General features: G+C 42.9%; 1 protein-coding gene across 4 annotated transcripts in view; it reads left to right on the top strand.

Moving 5' to 3' along the window:
• The window catches only part of RASSF8 (Ras association domain family member 8), a 131,042-nt gene extending 111,098 nt beyond the window's left edge, over nucleotides 1-19,944 (top strand). For all 4 annotated transcript variants that reach the window (XM_082240143.1, XM_082240140.1, XM_082240141.1 and 1 more), the window contains exons 3-5: nucleotides 11,993-12,879; nucleotides 15,471-15,615; nucleotides 15,952-19,944. In XM_082240143.1, the coding sequence (XP_082096269.1) occupies nucleotides 11,993-12,879; nucleotides 15,471-15,615; nucleotides 15,952-16,073 (1,154 nt within the window). In that variant the 3' untranslated portion in view covers nucleotides 16,074-19,944. The remainder of the gene's footprint in view (nucleotides 1-11,992; nucleotides 12,880-15,470; nucleotides 15,616-15,951) is intronic.
• The last annotated feature ends 4,135 nt before the right edge of the window (nucleotides 19,945-24,079 follow it).

Raw genomic sequence — 24,079 nt, 5'->3', positions numbered from 1 at the left:
TGTGCGTGTTAAGGAGTGAATGCACGGATCAGAGCCATGGCTGCCATCAGTCAGGCAAAGCGGGAGCCACTTACACGCTCTACGAGGCTCTCACTTTGCTTTCTTTAAAGCGACCTGGAGCCAGGAAGGAGGGAGGGAAGGAGAGCCATAGCAGCAAAGCCGGCAGCAGCCGCTTACAGGGGAGGAGGGACAGACGCTAGCAAAGGTCTGCGCGCTCTCTAAACAGAGCAATGAGGCTGCAGAGAGACGGCAGGAAAGATAAAATTTAAGCAACCAGCAGCAAAATAAAACCAACCTCAAGCTCTGAGCCAGCGCAGTGAAAACCAGGAAGTAAAAAAAAAGGCTGGGGAGGGAATGAGGGAGAGGGGAAAACTTCGCAAATCCCCGCGTCTCAGCTGATCAGCTGGGACGGAGCAGCTTGTTTTCAGGCAGGATAGATTTGAGCATTGTCTGGGTCCTAGTGCTCCTACCGCTTTGTTGTGCTCCATTCTATTGCTGCTGGTGGCTGCTTATCGTTCAGGCTGCAAGGAGGAGCGCTTTTACACAGCTAATGGCGAATCCCCTGCAATCCAAGTCCTCCTCACTTGCTCAAATCTATTCTGCCTCAAAACAAGGAGCGGAAGGAAAAGGCTGCAAACTGTTAAATGGAAAAAAACCCAGGCACAGGGCAAATACCTTAAGTATACCTTTAAAGCAACAGTGCTCTTTCCCTCCCTCCTCCCCGCGGAAAAGCTCCTTGTCCCTTGAGTTCTTTTCCTTCCCTCCCCACTTAAAACGTGGTTACAAAGCACGGATCCACATGGATCCTCAGGATTTTTGCATTGGGCTACCCCAAACTCACTGTCAGATCACATGTCTGTGGCCACAGCATGAACCATAAAAATCATACATCCACTGTTTCATTTGAATATTTTTTCCTCGTTTTCCTCCTCTAAAAACTACATGCGTGTTATGGTCAGATGCGTGTTATAGAGCGAAAAATACGGTACTTGAAGCACCAAAACCAAACTTTGATTCAAGATGTTTCCCTTTATTATCATCCCTCTAATGGGGTGCATGGAAGTTGAGCAGAGGCCACTGGAGTGTACATTGCAAGGCTTTGAAGGGTATGCGTTAATCTGCTGTAGGGGTGGGGAACCTTTGGTCCTCCAGATTTCAGAGCCAGCCAGCATCACCAACGCTCAGGGTGATGGGAGTTGCCATGCAGCAGCATCTAGAGGGCCACAGGTTCCCCATAAAGCACCATGCTCTGTTCCCATTGGCCTCCACTGCCAAGAGAAAGGTTGGTTTCCTTATAAGAGGATTTCTTCTATGGGGCTTCTTACTGTAGATTTGCACTTGGATTGCAATGGATAAGAAGCTTCCTAGAATTTAAGATTCAGTCACCAATGAGTTCTGACCATTTTGAATGAATGAATGACTCTTTATTTGCATCAGCCATAGCAATAAAACAACAATACGATATACAAAGAATAGAAATAAAAAGTCAATTATGTAAAATACATTTTAGGGTTTTGAATCAAATTAGTCAAATAGTGGATCTTATTCTAATTGCCCCAGCTAAAAACCTTGCAACCTTGACTGTCACCTGCTCATCTTGATCTGCCAAGAGAAAGGACCCTGTGGCAGCGGCCACTTTATATACACTTTGCTTACAATTAATGGAAACTGAACAACCTTCTTTCTTCTTTCACATGTACTGGTACTTTTCCTGCCCTCTCCCTTGTGGTCGTGAAGAGGACTTTGATTTATTTTACTTTACAAGAATCCTAGTTTTTTTTATTTTGTTCAAACGAGGAACCCTGCTTTAGGTGAAACTCTAGATAGTTTAGCAAACCATATTCCTAGCCTACGATTTGAAGATGGCTTGTTAATGAAACTTATAAAGTTCATTTTAAATCCGAATCCTTGGTTCAAATAAAGACTAAGCCAGGATTCTTTCACGTTCTCTTCCTGCCATGTGGAAGGAAGAAAAGGGAAAAGGAAAGAGTGAGTCTGGTGCTTTTCTCTGGTTTATTCAGGTTCACCCACATAGTTCTAACCCATTTTAACCAGTTGTGAATTGATCTATGTTAGCTAAAATAGTTCAGATCTCCAAGAAGAAAAGGTAGATGTACCACTGCTGCTTGTTTAACAGCCCACACAATCTCTGTGATAAAACAAAAACTCAGAGTAAGTGGCTTTGCACTGCTTTAGTACTTAACAACTCTGTATTCTGTGTGCTGCAGATTATGATCCTTGAAGCTCTATTTACTAATAATATTCCCACACTGACAAATGAGACTTTCAATTCCTTTGCTATTGTGAACCTATTACCACTGCTACACTAATTGGCTGAAAGTAGCTGTTTAATTTTGCTATTTCTTTTTCTTTTATCAATCTTTTTTAAGAAGAGATTTGGGTGGAGGGATTTAAATCTAGAATTTAATTTCATTAATATATCTTCCTCCAGAGAGAATGAGTGCTATCAGGTTATGCATCCTGAACAATTTAATTTTCATATCTATTCTGGCATAAATTGGATAGGTATTTGTCTACCTTTTTTAGCTATGGAAGTCTTTGCAGCATTCAAGCTGCTATATCCATAATGTGATTTAAAATATGTCAGTATCTCTGTTTTAATGGGAAATTGTGCTTAAAATCCTGTTTCATGCTGTGCAGATTCAGACAAAATTCAAATAGCTATTCTGATAAGCTTTCTGAAATTTGCATATGCAATACTTCAACTGTTTTCACTTTGAAATCCTTAGATAATGCTTTGTAATACTTACATGAGAATTAAAGGAATTTTGCATAGTAAGGGGGAGAGTTGCAAACATTTTTAATGGTGTATCATGGTGTCAAGTCTTACATTCTTTCTACTTTCACCAAATAAATAGAAAATGAGGGAGGAAACATCTGATATCTGAGGCTACATTATTCAGCGTTAAGTGCTAAAACATCATTTACTGTGCATTCTTAGTTTTACATACAGATTTTATTCTGAACTGTATATCAGCTAAGAACTCGTGTCTGTGGTGTGGTAGTTAAATGAACAGTTTCCGCCTTTTCCTCCTTGATAAAACTTTTAGAAGGGATGGAGTAAATTTACTTTTGTGTATCCTTACCAAACTGCTATTTCAAGCCTTGTGACTGAGAGAGAACTGCAGCCTTTTAAGCAACAGCAGCAACTTGACAGACCAAAATGAAATCAAAAGAAGAAATGGAACAGAGTTGCAAATATGCTCAAAGTCAATTTGGTCATGGTAGACTTTCATAGGAAGAAGAATCCAGCAGACTTGTAAGTGCAAACCCTTAGGAGAAGAAAAACTTCCTCATCCTTCTGCTGGCAAAGATCCGCCTAGTGCCCCTAGGTTGCCCAGAGTTGTCAACCTTTTCTTAGGGGGGGGACCCCTTTTTAAAGAAAATGTTTACCTTTAGAAAGCTTGCGGGGCGCAGGGACTCACAGCGCCAACCAACAGGGGTGCCAGCGCCCCACACACAGGGGTGTACGAAGGTGGGTGTGGGTTCCATGCTGAGGGGGGACAAAATGTCACATGGCACAGTCGCCACACTGTCCGCCTGCTGCCTCCCCCCTCCCCCCGCTGCATGGCGGCTAACTGTTTCGGCTGCGCGCACAGCGCCTGTAGCGCCCTATAACATGGGCGCTGCGCAACACATCCTGTTGCGTGCGCAAGCTGAGTTCGTTTGCTGGCTTTTCCGCTTTCAGTGCACACTCCCAGCATGGGGTGCCAGCGCAGAATGACAAGGAATGCAAGCGGCAGCGGAGGAAAGATCTCCAGATGGGATCCGTGCGCTCCTTCAGGTTTTGTTGCTTCTGTCGGCGCACGGCGGATCCTGCTAGCATTTATCAGCCACGAGAGGCAAGGGTCCAGGATGCATGTGGTTGTCCTGACTGATCCAAGCACCTTGTTCGCATTCTCAAGCCTTACCAACTGAAATTCATCCAACAAAACAGGACTAGGCAGTGCTCTGCACACCCCATGAGATTCATACGCTGTAACAGCGGATGCGAGATCCCAACGGATGCAAGTGAATTTCTCCTCAAAATGTTTTGCAAACAAGTCACAGCAAGCTGCTGTTGTTTCTTCCACCTCCTTCAGGCCAGACTGTAACATGCCCCACACTACCCGGTAAAGCTCTGCTGGACGGCACAATCAGGATGCAATGGGGGCTGCAAAGTAGTCCTTCTTTGCAGTCTTCTCTGCCACTAGATAGGCTCGATGATGAGTCCTCACCAGTGTTGATCTTCTCTTCATAAGCCAGATGAGTGGGGTATAAAAAAAATATATTATTATTATAGTGTCCAAAAACTCTGAGCTGCCACTGTTGCGTCTTTCACTCCTACATCCAGTGTTTCAGCTAACTTAACTGCAGTTCACACATCTCAGCAGTCCCAACACAGTGGTTTCAAAAGCACATTGAGCCACTACAGAACTAGAAAAGAGGAAAGCTATCATGAAACCATGGTATTTTCAAAGCTTTTTCATGTATTGCTTACCATGAATATTAATAACCATGCATAGATTTGAAGACTTAGCATGTTTATAACCATCAGAAGAAATGGCAGAGTTGTGCAAAATCACTACCTCCGGCTCCAAAGGGAGTGCAGTAGGACTTGGGACTGCGTGGGGAAGGAAATGACCTGAATCTATGGTGAATGTCACTTATAGACCAGCTCTAATTATTTAATTCTGCAAAGTAAAAACAAGTTTCTTACGAAAACTCAAAGCTCTCAAACTATAATCCCAGTCATGAACAGCTGCTTATTTGTTCTGCACTTTACTTAATTTCTTGATTATTTTGCAAATGTAGGTGTTACCCCTTGTTTTTCTTCATTTTTTGGTTTTAGCACTGTAATAGTTTTTAACAACAAACCAACCTGAAATTGCAGACTACGCTAAGCGGTTGGCTTGATTTTAAACACAGCTTACAGTTACCGTATTTTTCGCACCATAGGACGCACTTTTTCCCTCCTAAAAAGCAAGGGAAAATGTGTGTGCGTCCTATGGAATGAATGCAGGGGGGAGGCAGGCGGGAAAAGCCCCCAAGAGCCGCACACAAGCTCTGTGAGCTCTTGCGGGCTTTTCAACAGGAGGGAGAAAGTACTGACTGGCGGCATCAGTCCCTTCTCCCACCTCCCAGGAAAGCCAGGAGAAGCCATGCAGCCCTTTTAAAAGGCGCGCGGCTTCTGCCGGTTTTGCGGGAGGTGGGGGAATCCCCCCGCCTCCCAGGAAAGCCAGGAGAAGCCGTGCAGCCCTTTTAAAGGGCGCGCGGATTCTGCCGGTTTTGCGGGAAGTGGGGGAATTTCCTCACCTCTCACAAAAGCCAGGAGAAGCCGCGATCCCTTTAAAGGGTTTGCACGGCTTCTGCGGGCTTTTGGGAGAGGTGAGGGAATCCCCCCACCTACCAGTAAAGCCAGGAAAGCCCTGCACAGCGTTTCCCGGCAAGGAGAGGCTGCACGGGGCTAAAGGTGAAGCCAAAACAGCGAGCGGGATCCATCCCGCTCGCTGCCTTGGCTTCCTCCATAGCTGCGCGCAACCCCTCTGCCAAGGAGAGGCTGCACGGGGCTATGGATTCTTTAGCCCCACGCAGCCTCTCCCGGGAGGGAGAGGCTGCACGGGGCTAGGGGAAGCCAAAACAGCGAGCGGGATCCATCCCGCTCGCTGCCTTGGCTTGATCCATAGCTGCACGCAACCCCTCCGGCAGGGAGAGGTTGTGTGCAGCCTGTACGCTGCTCTTTGGGGCTGCGGGGGGGAAAAAGATTTTTTTTCTTGAATTCCCCCCCTAAAAACTGGGTGCGCCCTATGGTCCGGTGCGCCCTATGGTGCGAAAAATACGGTAAATCTCTCTCTGGCTGGCACAAGAAGTCTTTAATAGCATTATTAAATAGTCTAAAAGCTCTGGACCTTAATTAACTGTGTTGGATCATAGTTTCCCCATCCCCCCACCCCCTGAACATCACCAACGCTGCTTTATTGTTTCCCTCCTTAATTTTTAAAGAGATGCTTAAATTGCCAGGATAGGCTGCATTTACCACATGTGGGTTAAACCACAGAGCCTAGGACTTGCCGATCAGAAGGTCGGTGGTTCGAATCCCCGCGACGGGGTGAGCTCCCGTTGCTCAGTCCCTGCTCCTGCCAACTTAGCAGTCTGAAAGCACGACAAAGTGCAAGTAGATAAATAGGTACTGCTCCGGCGGAAAGGTAAACGGCGTTTCCGTGCGCTGCTCTGGTTCGCCAGAATCAGCTTAGTCATGCTGGCCACATGACCCGGAAGCTGTACGCCGGCTCCCTCGGCCAATAAAGCGAGATGAGCGCCGCAACCCCAGAGTCGGCCACGACTGGACCTAATGGTCAGGGGTCCCTTTACCTTACCAGGATAGGCTGCTTTTTACCACAAGTACATTATTCATTGCAACCCACAAATAGATGTTTTAGCTTCCCAAAGTGTATGCTGATTCCAGTCTACATCTTGGCTCTGCATGTGACTCAATAATTTCAGTTAGGTTTATTGTTAGATTCAGTTAGATTGTTAATATTAACAAATAATATATAGGTTGCAATTGTTCTCTGGTAAGAACAAACAAACAATACATAATGATGCATGGCACCAGACATCATAGTAACCCTTAACAGCCAATATTTTGCAATTCCAATAAATATTAAGACACAATTCAGTGTCGGCCTCATAAAGTGTCATTGTGAGCATATATACTCTAGACTTAACCTGAAGCACCACTTTAGCTAATGGGGCCTCCTGCTGCTGCTGTGCCGCCGGAGCACGATTTCTGTTCTCATCCTGAAGCAAAGTTCTTAACCCAAGGTATTATTTCTGAGTTAGTGGAGTCTGTAACCTGAAGCGTATGTAACCGGAGGTACCACTGTATAGAATAAATAGTATTGGCACTACTAATTCAGAGCAGACCTATCTTTGAGTGTTTACAGTCTTAGCTTGATATATTTCTAATTTTATCATAAATTTAAGAGCCAAGAAGGAAAACACTTCAGTACAAAGCAGTCTCACTGTCAAATCAAATCTCAATTATTATTTCTTTACATTGCTTTGTTTCATAAATAATAGTTTTCCATTCCAGCATATGTTTATGTGATGCTCTATGTTTATCTTTTCCCAGTTCAAACTGGTTAATATAATCACATAATATTTCATAACCTGAAACTAAATAACTCAATTGTTCTTGATTATCTGAGAGCCTTTTAAGTTGGATATTACTAGCTATGTTCATAAGTTTCAGGGTATAAACATTAGGCAGAAAAGTCAGTGTTGGGTTCAGCCATCTTAATCTCTATGACTTGTATCAGGAAGGCTTTTCTTCTTCTCCATTGGGACAAGTCAGAGAAATCATTGGGTAAGACTTCTCCAAGAAAGGCCATTTCCAGCATCTTAAAATTCTTATAACGCTTTTGAAATATACTTGTGCTTATTACAGCTATGGTGGTTGTTTTTTGCATGTGTTCTATATTTTCATGTCATTTCTTGTTATGTAAATATTTTTTATACTTGGAAGTAATCTTTTTTTATATATAAAATCCTCTCACGTAGCTTGATTATCTTCAGTGTTAGTACAACACCTACCAAGACCAACAGGAAATAGCAGTTCCACGTTCTTTATGGGTAATCTTGCACATTCTAGTTAACACAGCAGCTTAGAGTTTGCTTAGCTATTGGAATGTGAGAATTTAACAGTAAAAAGCACACTGCAACATTGAGACCAAGATGAGTGCATATAATGCTGAACCATAAAAACAGGCCCTATAGGATCTAATAACAATAAAATATTGAATATATAATAGGGTATTTTCCTAATAGTAATCTTACTAGTAGTAACAGTAGTTACCACCACATTTGCTGGTATTCTACAGATGGTATTTGTATGTGATACAGATGTCCCCGTTTCCACAAATCAGTCCCCTGACAAAATCCATCTATTTAGTAGGAAGTTTAAAAGTGTCCCTGGATTCACTGAAAAAAATCTGGTAACCTTATCTTAGCCCTGCCGTGAAAAAAACGTATTTAATTGCACCTGCACCCGTGCACTTTTCCTTTAGTGCTTATTTGTATTCCTCTTTCTATGTTTGTTTCATATACATTTCAGCTGCTATCCATGACGGTTGGTTACTATCAGGAGTTCAAACGTAAATGGGACGTGCCACTAGAAAGCAGTGAAGAGAACTGCCCCACTACAAATAACCCACAGTATTTTTGGCTCCAAATTCATGCTCTGTTCATTATTAAGCTTGCATTTTCATGAAGAAGAACAAACAAGACTTCCAACCCACTTCAATTTTTATGAAGATTGTCATAGCTCAAGGGGGGTGGTCAGTTTAAAAAGTACAGTGTTCCCTTGGTTCTCAAATGTAATCCATTCTGGAAGTCTGTTCCAAAACCAAAGCGTTCCAAAACCAAGGCATGCTTTCCCATAGAAAGTAATGCAAAACGGATTAATCTGTTCCAGACTTTTAAAAACAACCCCTAAAGCAGATTTTAACATGAATTTTACTATGTAATGATACCACTGACCCATAAAATGAAAGCAATAATCAATGTACTGTACTATTATTTTCTTACCTGCATTGATGATAGTCATCGTTTGGATGGGGGGCTTTTAACCATTTCAGCAGTCACACAGTCAGTCAATCAATCAGTAGCTGAACTGGGTTCCCACACAGTCACAAAAACAAATTAACCGAAAGAGCCTCAAAAACAAAAACAGCAAAATAAATAGCAAAAACCAAAAGTGCCAAACTTAATCCATTCCGGGAGTCCGTTTGACTTCCGAAATGTTCGAAAACCATTGTGCAGCTTCTGATTGGTGCAGGTGCCCCGGAAACAATAGCTGGCAGTCGCATCAGACATTCAGCTTCTGAAAAACGTTCAAAAACCAGAACACTCGCTTCCAGGTTTGGGGAGTTTGAGAACCAAGGTACCACTGTAATGGAACAATATGCTAAAAAGCTCACAATAGTATACTCTGGTTTCTCTTCAGATCGTATAAATCTTTCGGCTTTTAAATAGCTCACAATACTTGTGACCCAATAATCTGGCTGCAGTGCAGTTAAAGATGGTGTTTTCCTTAGCTTCCATAAATAGGTGGTTAGAATAATAGAATCACAGAGTTGGAAGAGACCACAAGGGCCATCGAGTCCAACCCCCTGCCAAGCAGGAAACACCATCAGAGCACTCCTGACATATGGTTGTCAAGCCTCTGCTTAAAGACCTCCAAAGTAGGAGACTCCACCACACTCCTTGGCAGCAAATTCCACTGTCAAACAGCTCTTACTGTCAGGAAGTTCTTCCTAATGTTTAGGTGGAATCTTCTTTCTTGTAGTTTGGATCCATTGCTCCGTGTCCGCTTCTCTGGAGCAGCAGAAAACAACCTTTCTCCCTCCTCTATGTGACATCCTTTTATATATTTGAACATGGCTATCATATCACCCCTTAACCTCCTCTTCTCCAGGCTAAACATGCCCAGCTCCCTTAGCCGTTCCTCATAAGGCATCGTTTCCAGACCTTTGACCATTTTGGTTGCCCTCCTCTGGACACGTTCCAGTTTGTCAGTGTCCTTCTTGAACTGTGGTGCCCAGAACTGGACACAGTACTCCAGGTGAGGTCTGACCAGAGCAGAATACAGTGGCACTATTACTTCCCTTGATCTAGATGCTATACGCCTATTGATGCAGCCCAGAATTGTATTGACTTTTTTAGCTGCCGTGTCACACTGTTGGCTCATGTCAAGTTTGTGGTCAACCAAGACTCCTAACTCCTAAATCCTTTTCACCTGTACTGCTCTCAAGTCAGGTGTCACCCATCTTATATTTGTGCCTCTCATTTTTTTTGCCCAAGTGCAATACTTTACATTTCTCCCTGTTAAAATTCATCTTGTTTGTTTTGGCCCAGTTCTCTAATCTGTCAAGGTCGTTTTGAAGTGTGATCCTGTCCTCTGGGGTGTTAGCCACCCCTCCCAGTTTGGTGTCATCTGCAAATTTGATCAGGATGCCCTTGAGTCCATCATCCCAAGTCGTTGATAAAGATGTTGAATAAGACCGGGCCCAAGACAGAACCCTGTGGCACCCCACTAGTCACTCTTCTCCAGGATGAAGAGGAACCATTGATGAGCACCCTTTGGGTTCGGTCAGTCAGCCAGTTACAAATCCACCATGGGGCACCTTGTCAAATGCCTTGCTGAAATCAAGGTAGGCTACATCCACTGCGTTCCCTTCATCTACCAGGCTTGTAATTCTGTCAAAAAACGAGATCAGGTTAGTCTGACATGACTTATTTTTCAGAAATCCATGCTGACTATTGGTGATCACAGCATTCCTTTCTAGGTGCTCACAGACTGTTTGCTTAATGATCTGCTCCAGAATCTTCCCTGGTATTGATGTCAGAATGACTGGGCGGTAATTATTTGGATCCTCTCTTTCCCCCTTTTTGAAAATAGGGACAACATTTGCCCTCCTCCAGTCTGCCGGGACTTCGCCTGTTCTCCAGGAATTCTCAAAGATGACTGCCAGTGGTTCTGAGATCACATCTGCCAGTTCTTTTAATACTCTTGGATGCAGTTCATCTAGCCCTGGAGACTTGAATACATCTAAACTAGCCAAGTATTCTTATACTATCTCCTTAGTTATTCTGGGCTGTGTTTCCTCTGCTGAATCATTTGCTCCAAATTCTTCAGGTCGGGCATTGTTTTCTTTATCGGAGAAGACTGAGGCAAAGAAGGCATTGAGTAGTTCAGCCCTTTCTGTGTCCCCTGTTTTCATTTCACCATCTTCTCCTCTGAGTGACCCCACTGTTTCTTTGTTCTTCATTTTGCTACGAACATACCCCAAAAAGCCTTTTTTGTTGCTTTTAACCTCTCTAGCAAGCCTGAGTTCATTCTGTGCTTTAGCTTTTCTGACTTTGTGTCTACATGTGCTGGCTATTTGTTTGAATTCCTCTTTGTGGTTTCCCCCCTCTTCCATTTTTGTACACTTCCTTTTTTAATCTTAACTCAGTTAAAAGTTCTTTAGATAGCCACCCTGGCTTCTTTAGGCACCTTCCATGTTTCCGTCTCATTGGTATTGCCTGAAGTTGTGCTTTTACTATCTCCCTCTTAACAAACTCCCAGTCATCATGAACTCCCTTTCCTTTTAGTATTACTGTCCATGGGATCTCACCCAGCACTTCCCTAAGTTTTATGAAGTCGGCTTTCTTAAAGTCAAGAAATTGAGTCCTAGTATGCTTGGCTGCTCCTTTCCGCTGTATAGTAAACTTCAGAAGAGCATGATCACTTGCGCCTAATGATCCTTCCACTTCTACCCCACTAACCAGGTCATCAACATTGGTTAGGACCAGATCTAAAATGGCTGTTCCTCTTGTTGCTTCTCCCACTTTCTGGACAATGAAGTTGTCTGCAAGGCCAGTGAGGAATCTGTTTGACCTTATGCTCTTGGCTGAGTTTGACATCCAACAAATATCCGGGTAATTGAAGTCCCCCATTACTACTATTTCCCTTCCTTTTGCATGCTTGGCCATCTGTTCCAGGAAGGCATCATCTATATCCTCCGTTTGGCTTGGGGATCTATAGTAAACTCCCACAATGAGGTCTCTGTTATTCTTCTCTCCCTTAATTTTGACCCAAATGCTCTCACTTTGGCTTTGAGGTTCTAAATCTTGGATCTCTTCACAGGTATACACATCCCTGACATATAACGCCATGTGGTTATGTGGGTTCAGCCTACATTGATAATATGGCTTGACTCAGTCCTTTTTCAGGGGGTACTCAATGGTATGCAGTACTGGCACCTCTTTTTTGTTAAAAAGTGTGGCACTTACTGTAAAAACTTCATGGCGAGAACCAGCCTATTTTTCTAGGGGGAAAACACTGGTTTACTGACTGCCCTATGACTCTCATTGTGGAATGGCACCCTCTACTGGACTGTTCTAGATATTTTACCCAAAGTTTCAGACATTGTATTTTCTTTTCTAGGCCGTACAGGAAGGTATACCTTGATAGAAAAATGGAGAGACACAGAGAGACATCTGGCACCTCATGAGAATCCTATCATTTCCTTGAACAAATGGGGGCAATATGCAAGTGATGTGCAGTTAGTATTGCGGCGCACTGGGCCATCTCTCAGCGAGAGGCCAACTTCAGACAGTGTTGCTTGGATACCAGAAAGAACTTTATACCGCCAGAGCTTACCTCCGCTGGCTAAGTTAAGGCCTCAGAATGATAAGTTGATAAAAAGGAGGGAGCCAAAAAGGAAATCGTTGACTTTCACAGGAGGGGCAAAAGGATTAATGGACATTTTTGGCAAAGGCAAAGAGTCCGAGTTCAAACAGAAAGTTCTCAACTGCAAGGCAACAGTTGATGAGCTGAAGAAGCTGATTCATTCCCAGACAGAGAAGCTGCAGTCCATTGAGAAACAGCTGGATTCAAATGATGCTGAAGTCAAGTACTGGGAGCACAAGTTTAATTACAGCCTGGAAGATGAAATTGTCAAACTGGAGCAGAAGATTAAAAGGAATGAGGTAGAGATTGAAGAGGAGGAATTCTGGGAAAATGAACTCCAGATCGAGCAAGAAAATGAGAAGCAACTGAAGGAGCAGCTCCAGGAGATCAGGCACAGGATTTTGGACTGTGAAAGCAAGCTGAAGGAATATGTGGCCCAGATCCATAGCATGGAAAGTGGCCTTGAGGCGGAAACGTTGCACCGGGAAGTGCAGGAGTTAAAAGTAAATGAAGAAGAAGTCAAAGAGAAGATTGAAAAAGTGAAGGGTGAAATCGATATTCAGGGACAGCAAAGTCTCAGGCTGGAAAACGGCATTAAAGCTGTTGAAAGGTCTCTGGGCCAAGCCACCAAGCGGTTGCAGGTGAGTGGGTCCATCTCACGTGGACCAGGTTTAATTCTTGATGTTGGCTAAATTATTCAATGTGACATGATTTCAACCATGTCATATACGGAATAGTAGACTGTGTCTAATGTTTGAGTAAAGGTGAATGGTTTATTACAAACTATGTAGGTCAGCTGTGGGGAACCTGTCCCTGCAGATGTTATTGGAGGATGGTCAGAGTTGAGGGTGGGCCAGCCACATTTGGAGGGCCTCGCACTCCTCATCCCATGGTTCCCTCTGAAGCAGGCATGATATATCAATCATTTTTTCTACATAACTTTGTACTTCCTTGCTTCAGTTCCTCTCCCTGTGTGGGGACAGAAGAATGCAAAAGTGGCAAGAGTTTAAGCTCTGGTAATTGTAATGTAATGTAACGTAACCTTCGACACACTCAAGAGCTCTTGCATATAATTTAAAAATGGCATAGAAAAACAAATGGGGGGGCAAGCAAGCCATTGGTCCAAGATGTATGTGGGGAGGTCATAATAGTCTGTGCACATTCTTGAGGGAGAATTACTTAGTCACTTGGGTTTTTACCTTTACCACCAAGCAAATAACTCTTGGGAGTCCTGGGAGTCCTGGGAGTCCATAAAATTAAACCTAGTGATATTTCTGCTGATGATGAAAAATGATTTAGAAATATTTGTATGGATTTGGCAGCCATATCTCATATCTTTCATAAATACTGCATTCTTACATGGAAACAGAACTGCTGAAAATGTCAAGATGCTACCCAAGGTTATATAGTTAGAACAAATAAATCCAACATTTCTTATATGACATGAAAGATCTCTTGTGTATGTTCTAGGCTTTGCTAAAATCCTGCGAATTTCATTTAATTCTGTTTTATGTTTCAAGATCCCATCATTCTAGAGACAAGATTTTAAAATGTTGGTGGAAAGAATTATAGTCTGGATCAAATACACGAGTAAGAATCCTGCAGATGTTCTAAGTGTGGGGTGTGACATTGTATTCCACGCATGATGCAGCAGGGAACTCAATGCATGGAGTACATATCATAGATGTGCACTGATTTCACACATTTCTTTCTCCCCCCCACCCCAGTGGAGGAAATACTGTATCACATGTTACATCATATTTCTGGCCAGTAAATGTTTGACTTCTAGAGAGGATGGCATGGCATCATAAACCCTACTGGCTTACTCCCAGTTAAGGGGCCTAATCCAGCCCCCTCCCCTCAGTGTATGTTTCATGCCAAGGACCCCGCTTTTGATAGCAGCAAAGAGAGAGAAAATCAAAGTAGACCCTGAGCTGTGGTGGGCAGAAATGCAAACCACCCCCTCCCTGGTGATCAGCTGTCAGGGAAATGCAAACGCCGAGGGGGGAGACAGGCACTTACAGAGAGCCGAAAGAGCTAATTAGCAGCCTCTCATCTGACTCGGAGCCAGAGCCTGCTGGGGGAGGAGGAGCAAAAGAACGCCATTCGAGGCATCTGATTGAGACAGGCACAGACCTGCCTTTGAAGCTCTTGTAACCGTTTGAACTTTGTAAATAAATCTTCAAAGCAGAACATGGCTGTGCGCCTGGAGCTTTATCTCTGCTAGTTTTGGCAGCACCAACCCCTTACATCAACTGAGGAGATAGCTGGGTGGGTGGGTGGGTGGGTGTTGTTCTAAATTAGCCAGGCGTATTTTGCACCTGGCTACTGGCCACTACTGGGACGCGGGTGGCGCTGTGGGTTAAACCACAGAGCCTAGGACTTGCCGATCAGAAGGTTGGCGGTTCAAATCCCCGTGACAGGGTGAGCTCCCGTTGCTCGATCCCTGCTCCTGCCAACCTAGCAGTTCGAAAGCACATCAAAGTGCAAGTAGATCAATAGGTACCGCTCCGGCGGGAAGGTAAATGGCACAATCTTAGTCTTCATAGTGCTATAGGTAGCATTACCACTGGAGAAGGAAACGTCTGCCCCTATTGCAATACAGATACTATAACCTTAAGAATCGTCAGCACATCAGCTTTGGAACCATTTTCACTTTGGAACCATTTCTCCATTTCTTCAGTTTTTCCACAATCTTTTCAGGTGATGGAATTTGACTGCTTTGATAGATTTGGGTTAAATCTGAGGCAATATGATGAACCAAATTCTACTTCACCTCTTGATGCATAATGTGCTCCCTTCTCTTAATGAGCTGCACATTCCCTTCAGTCCCTCTCTGTGTGTGCAAGCTAATGCTTCCATAACTCACAGACGTGGAATCTTAAAAATACCTTAATGTGGCTTCCAGGGCAAGGTAAGGGCAGAATGTCAGTGCATGAGTTGGCATTTACATTATGCACATGAAGTTTCTGAAAGAACCATTTGATTATCACTAAAGAAGACTTGAGGGTCCTTGAGTGCTGGGCTGTGGTGAAGTATGTGCACATACGGTATAAAGTTCATCGTGATATAATTGTTTTGTGAGGAAATGGCAAATTCCAAATAAGGATCTCGAAAACAGATATTGCAAATCTTTAACACCACCCATGTTTTTTTCTGTTTTAAAGTGAAACCATACCCTCCTGGTTTCTGGGTATGTGTGAATAAGCTTGTTTACATCTTTTTTTTTAAGGAAAGAGAACAAGAACTAGAGCAGCTGACAAAGGAGCTACGGCAAGTCAACCTCCAGCAGTTTATCCAGCAAACAGGGACAAAGGTCACTGTGCTACCAGCAGAACCTACTGAATTGGAGACTTCCCAAACAGAGCTTGAGAGGGGTATGTTGTAGGAATTGCGAAATAAGCCTATCTCATCCACTTTCCCTTCCTAAGCAAAAAGAAAAGAAATAAAAATACAAAAATCACACACCACCTTCTCCCCTTCATGGGGGGGGGGGGAGAGAAGCACCTTCTTTTCTTCACACATGTGTGTACATTTGTGGGGCAACCCAGTCAGATGGGCAGAGTACAAATAATAAAATTATCATCATCGTCAGCATTGGAGGATTCTAGTCCATGGAAAGTTAGGCAAGATCACAATGGACTTGGGAGAGCAGCTGACGCAGACGTCTTTCATCTGTCCTTTGTGCTAACAGATATCTTCTTCTCTCACAGAAACAACTTTTCAGACTGGATCCCTGAAGCGCCCTGGTTCATCTAGACAGCTTCCTAGCAATCTTCGGATCCTGCAGAATCCACTGTCCTCTGGTTTTAACCCAGAGGGCATTTATGTATAACAGTAGATATCCCTGCTGGAAAGGACCTAGACAGGTACTGTGGGCCATATGCACTTCCCTCTTGCATCTCTTCTCCCAGAGATGTGTGGGGAGAGAAAAACTTCCTTTCAGAAGCTGCCAAGCATTGTTGTGAGTGTTGTTGTTTTTTACAAAACCAGATCTACAATAAACTTGGAATCCTGCCCCAAGCACTGATGACAATGAAGAACAAAAGGGACTGTGGAGGAGCACTTCAGCAATGGTGCAAAATAGTTATAGTGCAAATACCTATCTTTTTTAATTGCTATTTTGGACGCATTTAGAGAAGTATTATTTCTTAGCAGCATAAATGGCTAGTTGTAGTGCAAGAAACGGGGGTTTAATTTATTCCATTTGATCAGTGGACGTGTGAATGTTGCCATGACATAGGAACACTTCTTGCCTAAGAGCAGGACTGCATATGAAGCCCAACCCAAGACTGTTGCCTTAAACAGCACTCCATATTCATTGCTCCCCATCTCCACTCATGCTTGTAGAATCACATGTGGCATTCCCTGATGTCACCATGTTGTGAATTTACCCCCCTGTCTACACATCCATTCCCACATTCAGTTTAATGTCACAACCTGGAATAAGGAATCTTGCACGCTACAGGGGAGAGGGGAGAATGCAACACAGGGGGGCCCTTTTCAGTGGAAGCCCTGTGCCAGGTTTAATTTGTAATTCCATTCTCAAAGGGTGTTTGCAGCCTGAAAGGGTGTTTATGTGTAGAAGAGGGAGAGAATTTGCACGTGCATGAGTTTAGAATGAAAACAGACTACAGTGATTCACAATGACAGAATGTTGTTAGGGGAGAAAGATGCAGAATCTTTAAAATAGCCTCTGATATTTTTTCTCTGTTGCAAATTATGTTATGTTGGAATCATTGCAGGATTTTTACAATGACTTATTCCATGGGACTTAATCCTCACTTCAGAAGGAGGCGTTCAGTATGTGAAGATCTTCTAGGTAGATTTTTTAATTAAATTTATATTTGAAATATTTTGCCACAATAAATACACTTAAGTACAAAACACTATGAGACATCTTGAGTCATGCCAAAGGAGTCTATTACTGTTTTGGTTTTTTTTGTCTAGTATTTTTTCCACTATAGTATTTCCCCCCTGCTTACAGCATTCTTGTATCATCATAGGCCTTGCTTGTCCAAAAAGACACAATAACTCAGTATAATGCTGTCATGTGCTACTTTTGACTCCCTGAGCCAGGCAGATGTTTGAAAACCCTCCTGTTTCTGCAGTACCAGATAGGCAGCAAAACCAAGAGATTTATCAAGCCACATGATGGTGTTTGCCACACACAGCTGGTGTTCAGCTCCCAGCAAGGTGGGTAGGAAGAGAGAGGCTAGCTATTGTGCAGGTCCAGTCCAATGGCTTGCTTAAATAACCAAACAGTATTCCTTTTTTAAGTTCTGTAAAAGTGCAAAAAAAACCCCCAAACTTTTCTGCTCCTTAGTTACAATGCAAAAAAGACTCCAATGAAATTGTCCTCTTTTAAAATGGGAACTCATTCATAGAGGTAGGTGTAGAGAAGAAAAGTGCATGTGCAAGCGAAATAGGAATAAGTGCATAAAAATCCTTGTGCGTGGCAAGTTTTGTTTTGATAACTGGATCTATGATTATTTGACTCATGTATTGAAACAGAACTGTAAGATCATAATTATTTCTGGGTATTTCAAGAGATTACAAGGTACATACTAGAATCCAGACCTCACCTATTTTTCAGTTTGCGTGAACAACAACTAGTATCATTAGATTCATAAAGGGTCTTTGACTTTCTTGGCAACATTCTAGGATTGCTCCTGCAGACAGTTTGGCACTCATTTACCCATAAGTTCAGGAATCGTTTTTAAGACAAATGCTAGCCTTAAAAGTTTCCAGAAATTGGAATCTCATTGAATTGGGACTTTAGCGTACAATTAAATGCTTAAATCTCATTCATTTCATTGGGATTTAAGGGGACTGTTTTATATGGATCATGCCCCTAGGTCAACACAGTCTATTCAGACCCTTCATTGCAGGACAGGGTTCTTTCTTACTTCAAGGAAGGTCCAGAAGTCAGTATGCAGACACCTATTTATTCACAAAGCAGAACATTTAAGGGGTATATCTCTAAAGTCCTTTAAAAATAAAATAGTTTATAGAAACCAATAGCTTGATTAATTTAATAAGCAGACCAAAATTTAAATCAAGCTTCCATTTCCATTTAAGAATGCTCCTCATTCATTGCTATATTCTAAAAATAAATAAAGATGCATTTCAAACTGAAACAAATATATGAAAATACACAGAAATGTGTTTGATTTTCATGGTTATCACTAGAAATGTTATTCAAATAAACCTGTGAAAATATAAAATATCTTTCTTAAAATAAAAAGTCCGTAGAAGAGACTATTTTTCCTTTCCCTCCTGTCAACAAATGAGACAATAGACTGCATTAATCTACTGTTTCACTAGTCAGAACAACTAAGCCCTGGGTGGTTTGGAGTCCTCAAATTGGCATTAACATGGGAGGAGAAAAATAGTCAAGCATGAGACACAAAATCAACAGAGTGGTGTGGTAGCCAATTTTTCTTGAGCATATATGCATTTCTTGTCAAGTCCTATACAAGAGCAAACTTAGTTTTTTGAGTTTAAGTCAGCATTTGTGGCAGCATTGGGGGTGGAGGAATCCTTGGGAAAGGGAATGAGTACCAGGCCCATAGCCTGTGTGTGGGAAGCCCCACCTGGAAAGTGACCCCTGGCAAAGTTCCTTGGGGGCAACTGGTGTCCTCCCTTTGCCACTGCGTTGACAACCGAGGGACCTGGAGAAGTCTGTCCAGGAGCCTGTGTTCGGCCCAGGGGTGCAAATAGACTTGGTCCAGGCTCACCCCCCAACTTAAAAAACAAAGAAGCAGCACCCTTGCCTTGAAATTAACCACAAATATTTCCAAGGGTGTTAGGGACATAATTTAGCAGCTGATCTTATTGATCTCAGGGTCATTGTAAAGGGCCTCTGGGAAGATTCGCATTACCTCAGTCAGTATTATGTTTGTTAAAGCGTGCCCTCAAATAGACATTTTGCTTTGTGAATAAGAGCACACAGGTTTTCAGAGAAGAAATATTTATATTTCTAAAGAGATGGTGACACTTGGTATGAGGCACTCGTGTCTGAGAATATTTGCAAATATAAAGCTTGAGATTATGGGTGAAACTGTTAGCTGTATTTTGAGTTAGACCCATTGAAATAAAAGCAAATGACTAAAGTCCATTGATTTCAGGGGGCCGGCTCAAAGTGTGACCATTGCCCTACATATGTATGAGACCTGAAGACAAATGTTCATCATTCATGGGTCTGCTCATTCACATGAATCTTAAGAACAGCAGCTTTCAAAAGAACCTTTGTGTCTCTAATATGTAATATGAGGAGGTTTGGGTTGGTAACATGGTTTGTACCTTGTAGCTGCAATATTGTACGTTTATGGGGTGGTAGAATGAATAATACTTTCTCATCACCACCCCTGCCCCAACTCTCAAATTTACATGAATTCCAAATGTGCTTTGCCATATGTTAATTGGGCCTTAATTATCCATGTAAATAGAAAAAACTGTATTCAGATTTATTTTAGTTCTGTGCTGTATTTTTTATGTCAAAAAGTGTTACTTTTTTATATCCTAGCCTTTTTTTAAGACCATTGGTTTATTCTATTCATTACAATATTTTAATTTGTATGAAGGCTGTCAGTTATATGGAGATGACAAAACAAACCATTCTGTCAATTTATTTATTCAGTATTTTTGCTGCTTTACTTTTGGAAATAAAGTTTTCATTGCCAATATAGTAGCAAATTTAAAAACGACTCCATTTAATTGTGTATTTACACAGGTATCAAAATAAAACTAACATTTTTAATGTTAAAACCAGCATTAATGCTTCACAACAATAGAACTGTGCACGATTTTGCTTTGAACTTCGAAGTAAAGTTGATTCCTCTTCAGCAGATTCCTCACAGGCACACTTAAACTTGAGCAGGCTCAGTACCACACAGCTGCAAAAAAGGTTACAGACAAATCCCATGACTGTGTGTTTTGTGTGGCAGTGCCATTTCCTTCTGCTTGTGTCATTTCCCTGTTGGTGAGTGGGTCATGTGCGACCGACCACCCTTGGGGCTTTGTTGTTGAGAATAATGTTAAGATAAGGAGGTAGAAGAAGACAGTTGGGTGCACGGAAGAGTGCACGGAAACGCTGTTTACCTTCCTGTTACAGCGGTACCTATTTATCTACTTGCACAGGTGTGCTTTTGAACTGCTAGGTTGGCAGGAGATGGGACAGAGCAGCGGGAGCTCCCTCCATTGTGGGGATTCGAATGGCCAACCTTCTGGTGGGCAAGCGCAAGAGGCTCATTGGCTTAGACTACAGCACCACCCACGTCCCTGAGTGTACAAGTATTCCAGGGACTGCTCTGGTGCTGTTTCCTCAGCATTGGTGTTTGTCAAACTAAGGCAACGAACAAGAGGTTCCAGCGGGACAAGCTTTCTGGGACTTTGCTCTAGGATAAACAAAATTATGTTGGTCTGTCAAGTGCTAAGGAAAAAATGTGCAGAAGTTGCTGAGGCTCAGATTTGGCAAAGGCGAAGTGCAGTGTAGTGAACACAAGAGGGCAGCAAGAGGCTTTCTGTACTTGGGAGGCATTGCTGCTGTACAGCTGCTCCATATATGCATAAGCTCCCCTGGTACCAAAATGGTGTTTAAGTGCCTTGTGATATGCAAGACAACTTCCCTATAGCAGATGGCTGAGACGGAGACTTCCATTCCTCCCTTGCTCATTTAAAGACATCACATATTTATTACATTTATAGCTGAGCTTTCTTCCAAAAGCACCTTCCACGGCAGTCTCACATAGACAACATTGCATTAGTCCAGGTGGGACTTCACCAAAGCAGGGGCAACTGAGGCCAGGCTACCCCAGGGCAGCAGTGGCTTCAGCTGACAAAGCAGTCTAAGCACCCGTTGGAATCCAGGAGTTCTCCCAGGCTACAGTCTGTTTGTCCTCTGTTTTTCATAAAAAAAATACAGACTAAAACAAAACTCTACAAGAAAAAAAACCTCAAATAGTTATATAGATTAAAATAGCTCAGAAGGTAAGAAAACAACAAACACTAACTTATCCAGCTAATTAACATAAATGCTTACACTGAAATCTCAGTAGACTGATTGTAGCTAATTGTTTCTCAGGTTCTAACCCATTCCCATAAACCACTCTTATAATATCACCACAGTATCTTATACAGAAGCTGTACTGATTTTGGGAGCCAGAAGCTTGTAACCACATGGGAAATTTGTACATTTTAGAGTAAGATGATGGTTTGAGCAACACCTTTTCACATTGCGCTTTGACTCTGCTGCACTCCAGCTCTGGGGCCCCATCCAAGTACCAGAATATTGTGTTTCAGGAGATAGCTTCTAGTAGCATCAATAATGGTAGTTTTGAGTTCCCTAAAAAATACAGGGCTGATCCAGAAACAGGACTTCTTCAGAATCACAGTAAGTTAATATTTCTGCTGGGATTAAAGCTTTTATTTGTCCTGCTGGCCTTGCCAGGCATCCATGAGATCCACAGCAGTGCAGGAGGTTGGACTAGATGACTCTAGGGGACCCTTCTAACTCTAGCACTCTATGAAGTTTCCACACAAGCTTAGTGCAGCCTCCCAGGTTTCTGTCCATGGACATTATAATACTGGGAAGCCTACAAAGGTGCCAGAAGCACTGGATTCAGATATTTGAAGAGTCCTTCCTCTAATCTGAAGGTCTGAAATGAATGCTATTGCTTGGCATAAGATGGGGTGGGTTTTTTGCTAAAGGCAGATTTTTAAAAAAATGTTTCATATGCTGGATTTTAATAGCTTGCTTTGAAATGTTTCCTGCCTTGAATCTAAAACATTATTTAAAGACAGCAGTCCTGCTCCAGGCAATGGTACTCAAAGTGCCCAGCATGGTCTTCCAAGACTAAACAAGGCTGTTCATATCTGAGGTGTGATATAAACCACATGAGCACTTGGCTCAGAAGAAAGCTCTGTGGCAGTTGCATGACAGGCAAGCATTCAACAGGTGATTCTTTCCTAGCAGTAGAGGATATGATCTTATTCCATTTCTTCCTGTCCTGAAATTACAAAACAAATTGAAAACTCTGCTTCTGGATGGGATAGTGGTGAGGGGAGTGAACTTAGCAATATTTCAGGCCCAAACTGGCTCCTTCACTTACTAAACACGTGAGGTGTCCCCTGTGCTTTTTAACAACTAGCAGAAATTCAGCAGGTGCAACTTTCCATGCCTGAAAGGGAAAAACCTTCTAACTGTTGGTTTATTCTTACTATGCAGCTGTGGAAGGATTTAATTCTCACTTTGTTTTCCTTTCTCACTCCCTCTTCTCCAAGCGGAAACCACGGCTCTTTCCTATGCTCATCTCTTCCATCCCCACCCACTATCCCCAGCAGCAGAGGAACAGGCCTGTCAAGAGTTTGCTGACTTGGAGCAGCCAAGCAGTCAGTCACATACGAAGGCAGGCGATAGGCCTTGCTGCTGCTGCCACGGCACTTCCCTCTTGCCTCTGCTGCAAGCCCTGTACTTTGAACTAGCTTGGGAGGAGAAAAATTGACTGCTAGGAAACCAAATAACACTCACCAGCTGTTGAATAGAGGGTAGACATAGCAGACCACACAGCAATTTCTCCAAAGCAGCTCTTTATTTGTAAGCTGGAACAGAACTGAACAGCAAATAGCTCAGCCGGCCTGCTTTTATAGGCAGCCGGCTGTCAACATTGTAGCAACACAACCCAGGGTTTCCCGCCTAAAGTAACTTACGTGGACCTGAGTGAAAACTATATACACGATACTCCTGGTGGCCAGGGGGAGAACTTCAATACATAACACCAGCCTCTTCCAAATCTTGTCGCTTCAGCGAGATCCAGTGGCTTATTCCATCCCCACACAAAGCCTTTCTGTTCCTTAATGATGCCCCGTTTAGCATCATGCCTCGTCCAATCCTGTGGCCTTCAATGATGCATATCTTCAAGAATTTAACTCTAATCTGATCTATCTATACATGAGCAACCACATGCTGGCTGGGTCCAGGTACAAAGGTGAGGAGCATCCTTGCAGATAACATAACCCAGTCCAGGTCTTGGGAAATCCTTGGGGTTCATTTCCATTAATTAGAAGAAATGACAAAATGAATTTGTTGTGATGCAGGAGGTGCTAGGGAATTGTGCCTTGCCTATCCACTGTTGGGCTGGCAAGTCCCCTGATTTAAAGTATTCACACTATTCTTAACAATAGTGTCCCCTAGGCTAAGAGTACAATAGGTTCAGGAGTATAGCAAAATATTGTTTTATTTATTTTATATTAGTAAATAATAACACTGCATCACATTTGCTGCACTTTATAAGCCTATTGGAAGATCGGCGGTTCAAATCCCCTTGACGGGGTAAGCTCCTGTTGCTCTGTCCCAGCTCCTGCCAACCTGGCAGTTCGAAAGCACCTCAAAGCGCAAGTAGATAAATAGGCACCGCTCCGGCGGGAAGGTAAACGGTGTTTCCGTGCGCTGCTCTGGTTCGCCAGAAGCTGCTTAGTCATGCTGGCCACATGACCCGGAAGCTGTCTGCAGACAAACACTGGCTCCAAGAGCTGGAAAAGATCAAAAGATCAGCTGGTACAACTTTCTCCCAAAGGCAGGACCATTTACCCAACCACTCCATCCCTACAGCAAAATCCAGATGACTGTCTGCTTACAAGCAAAGAGCAGGTACATGCACCACATTGGCAATTAAATGACTCCAGATTATTATCACAAACAAACAAAGGCATAAATTGAACAACTGGGAAGCATCAAATCCTTCAAGATTGCAAATGTACCTACTTTACTTTCCAGTAGTGAACTTGGAAAGTCACTCTCCTGGGCTCTCCAGAGCTCGGGGGTGGAAGAATGGAGAAAAT

Source organism: Podarcis vaucheri, assembly GCF_965113315.1.
Source record: "Podarcis vaucheri genome assembly, chromosome: 10".
Taxonomy (NCBI): Eukaryota; Metazoa; Chordata; class Lepidosauria; order Squamata; family Lacertidae; genus Podarcis; species Podarcis vaucheri.
This window is presented reverse-complemented; position numbering and strand designations above follow the sequence as displayed.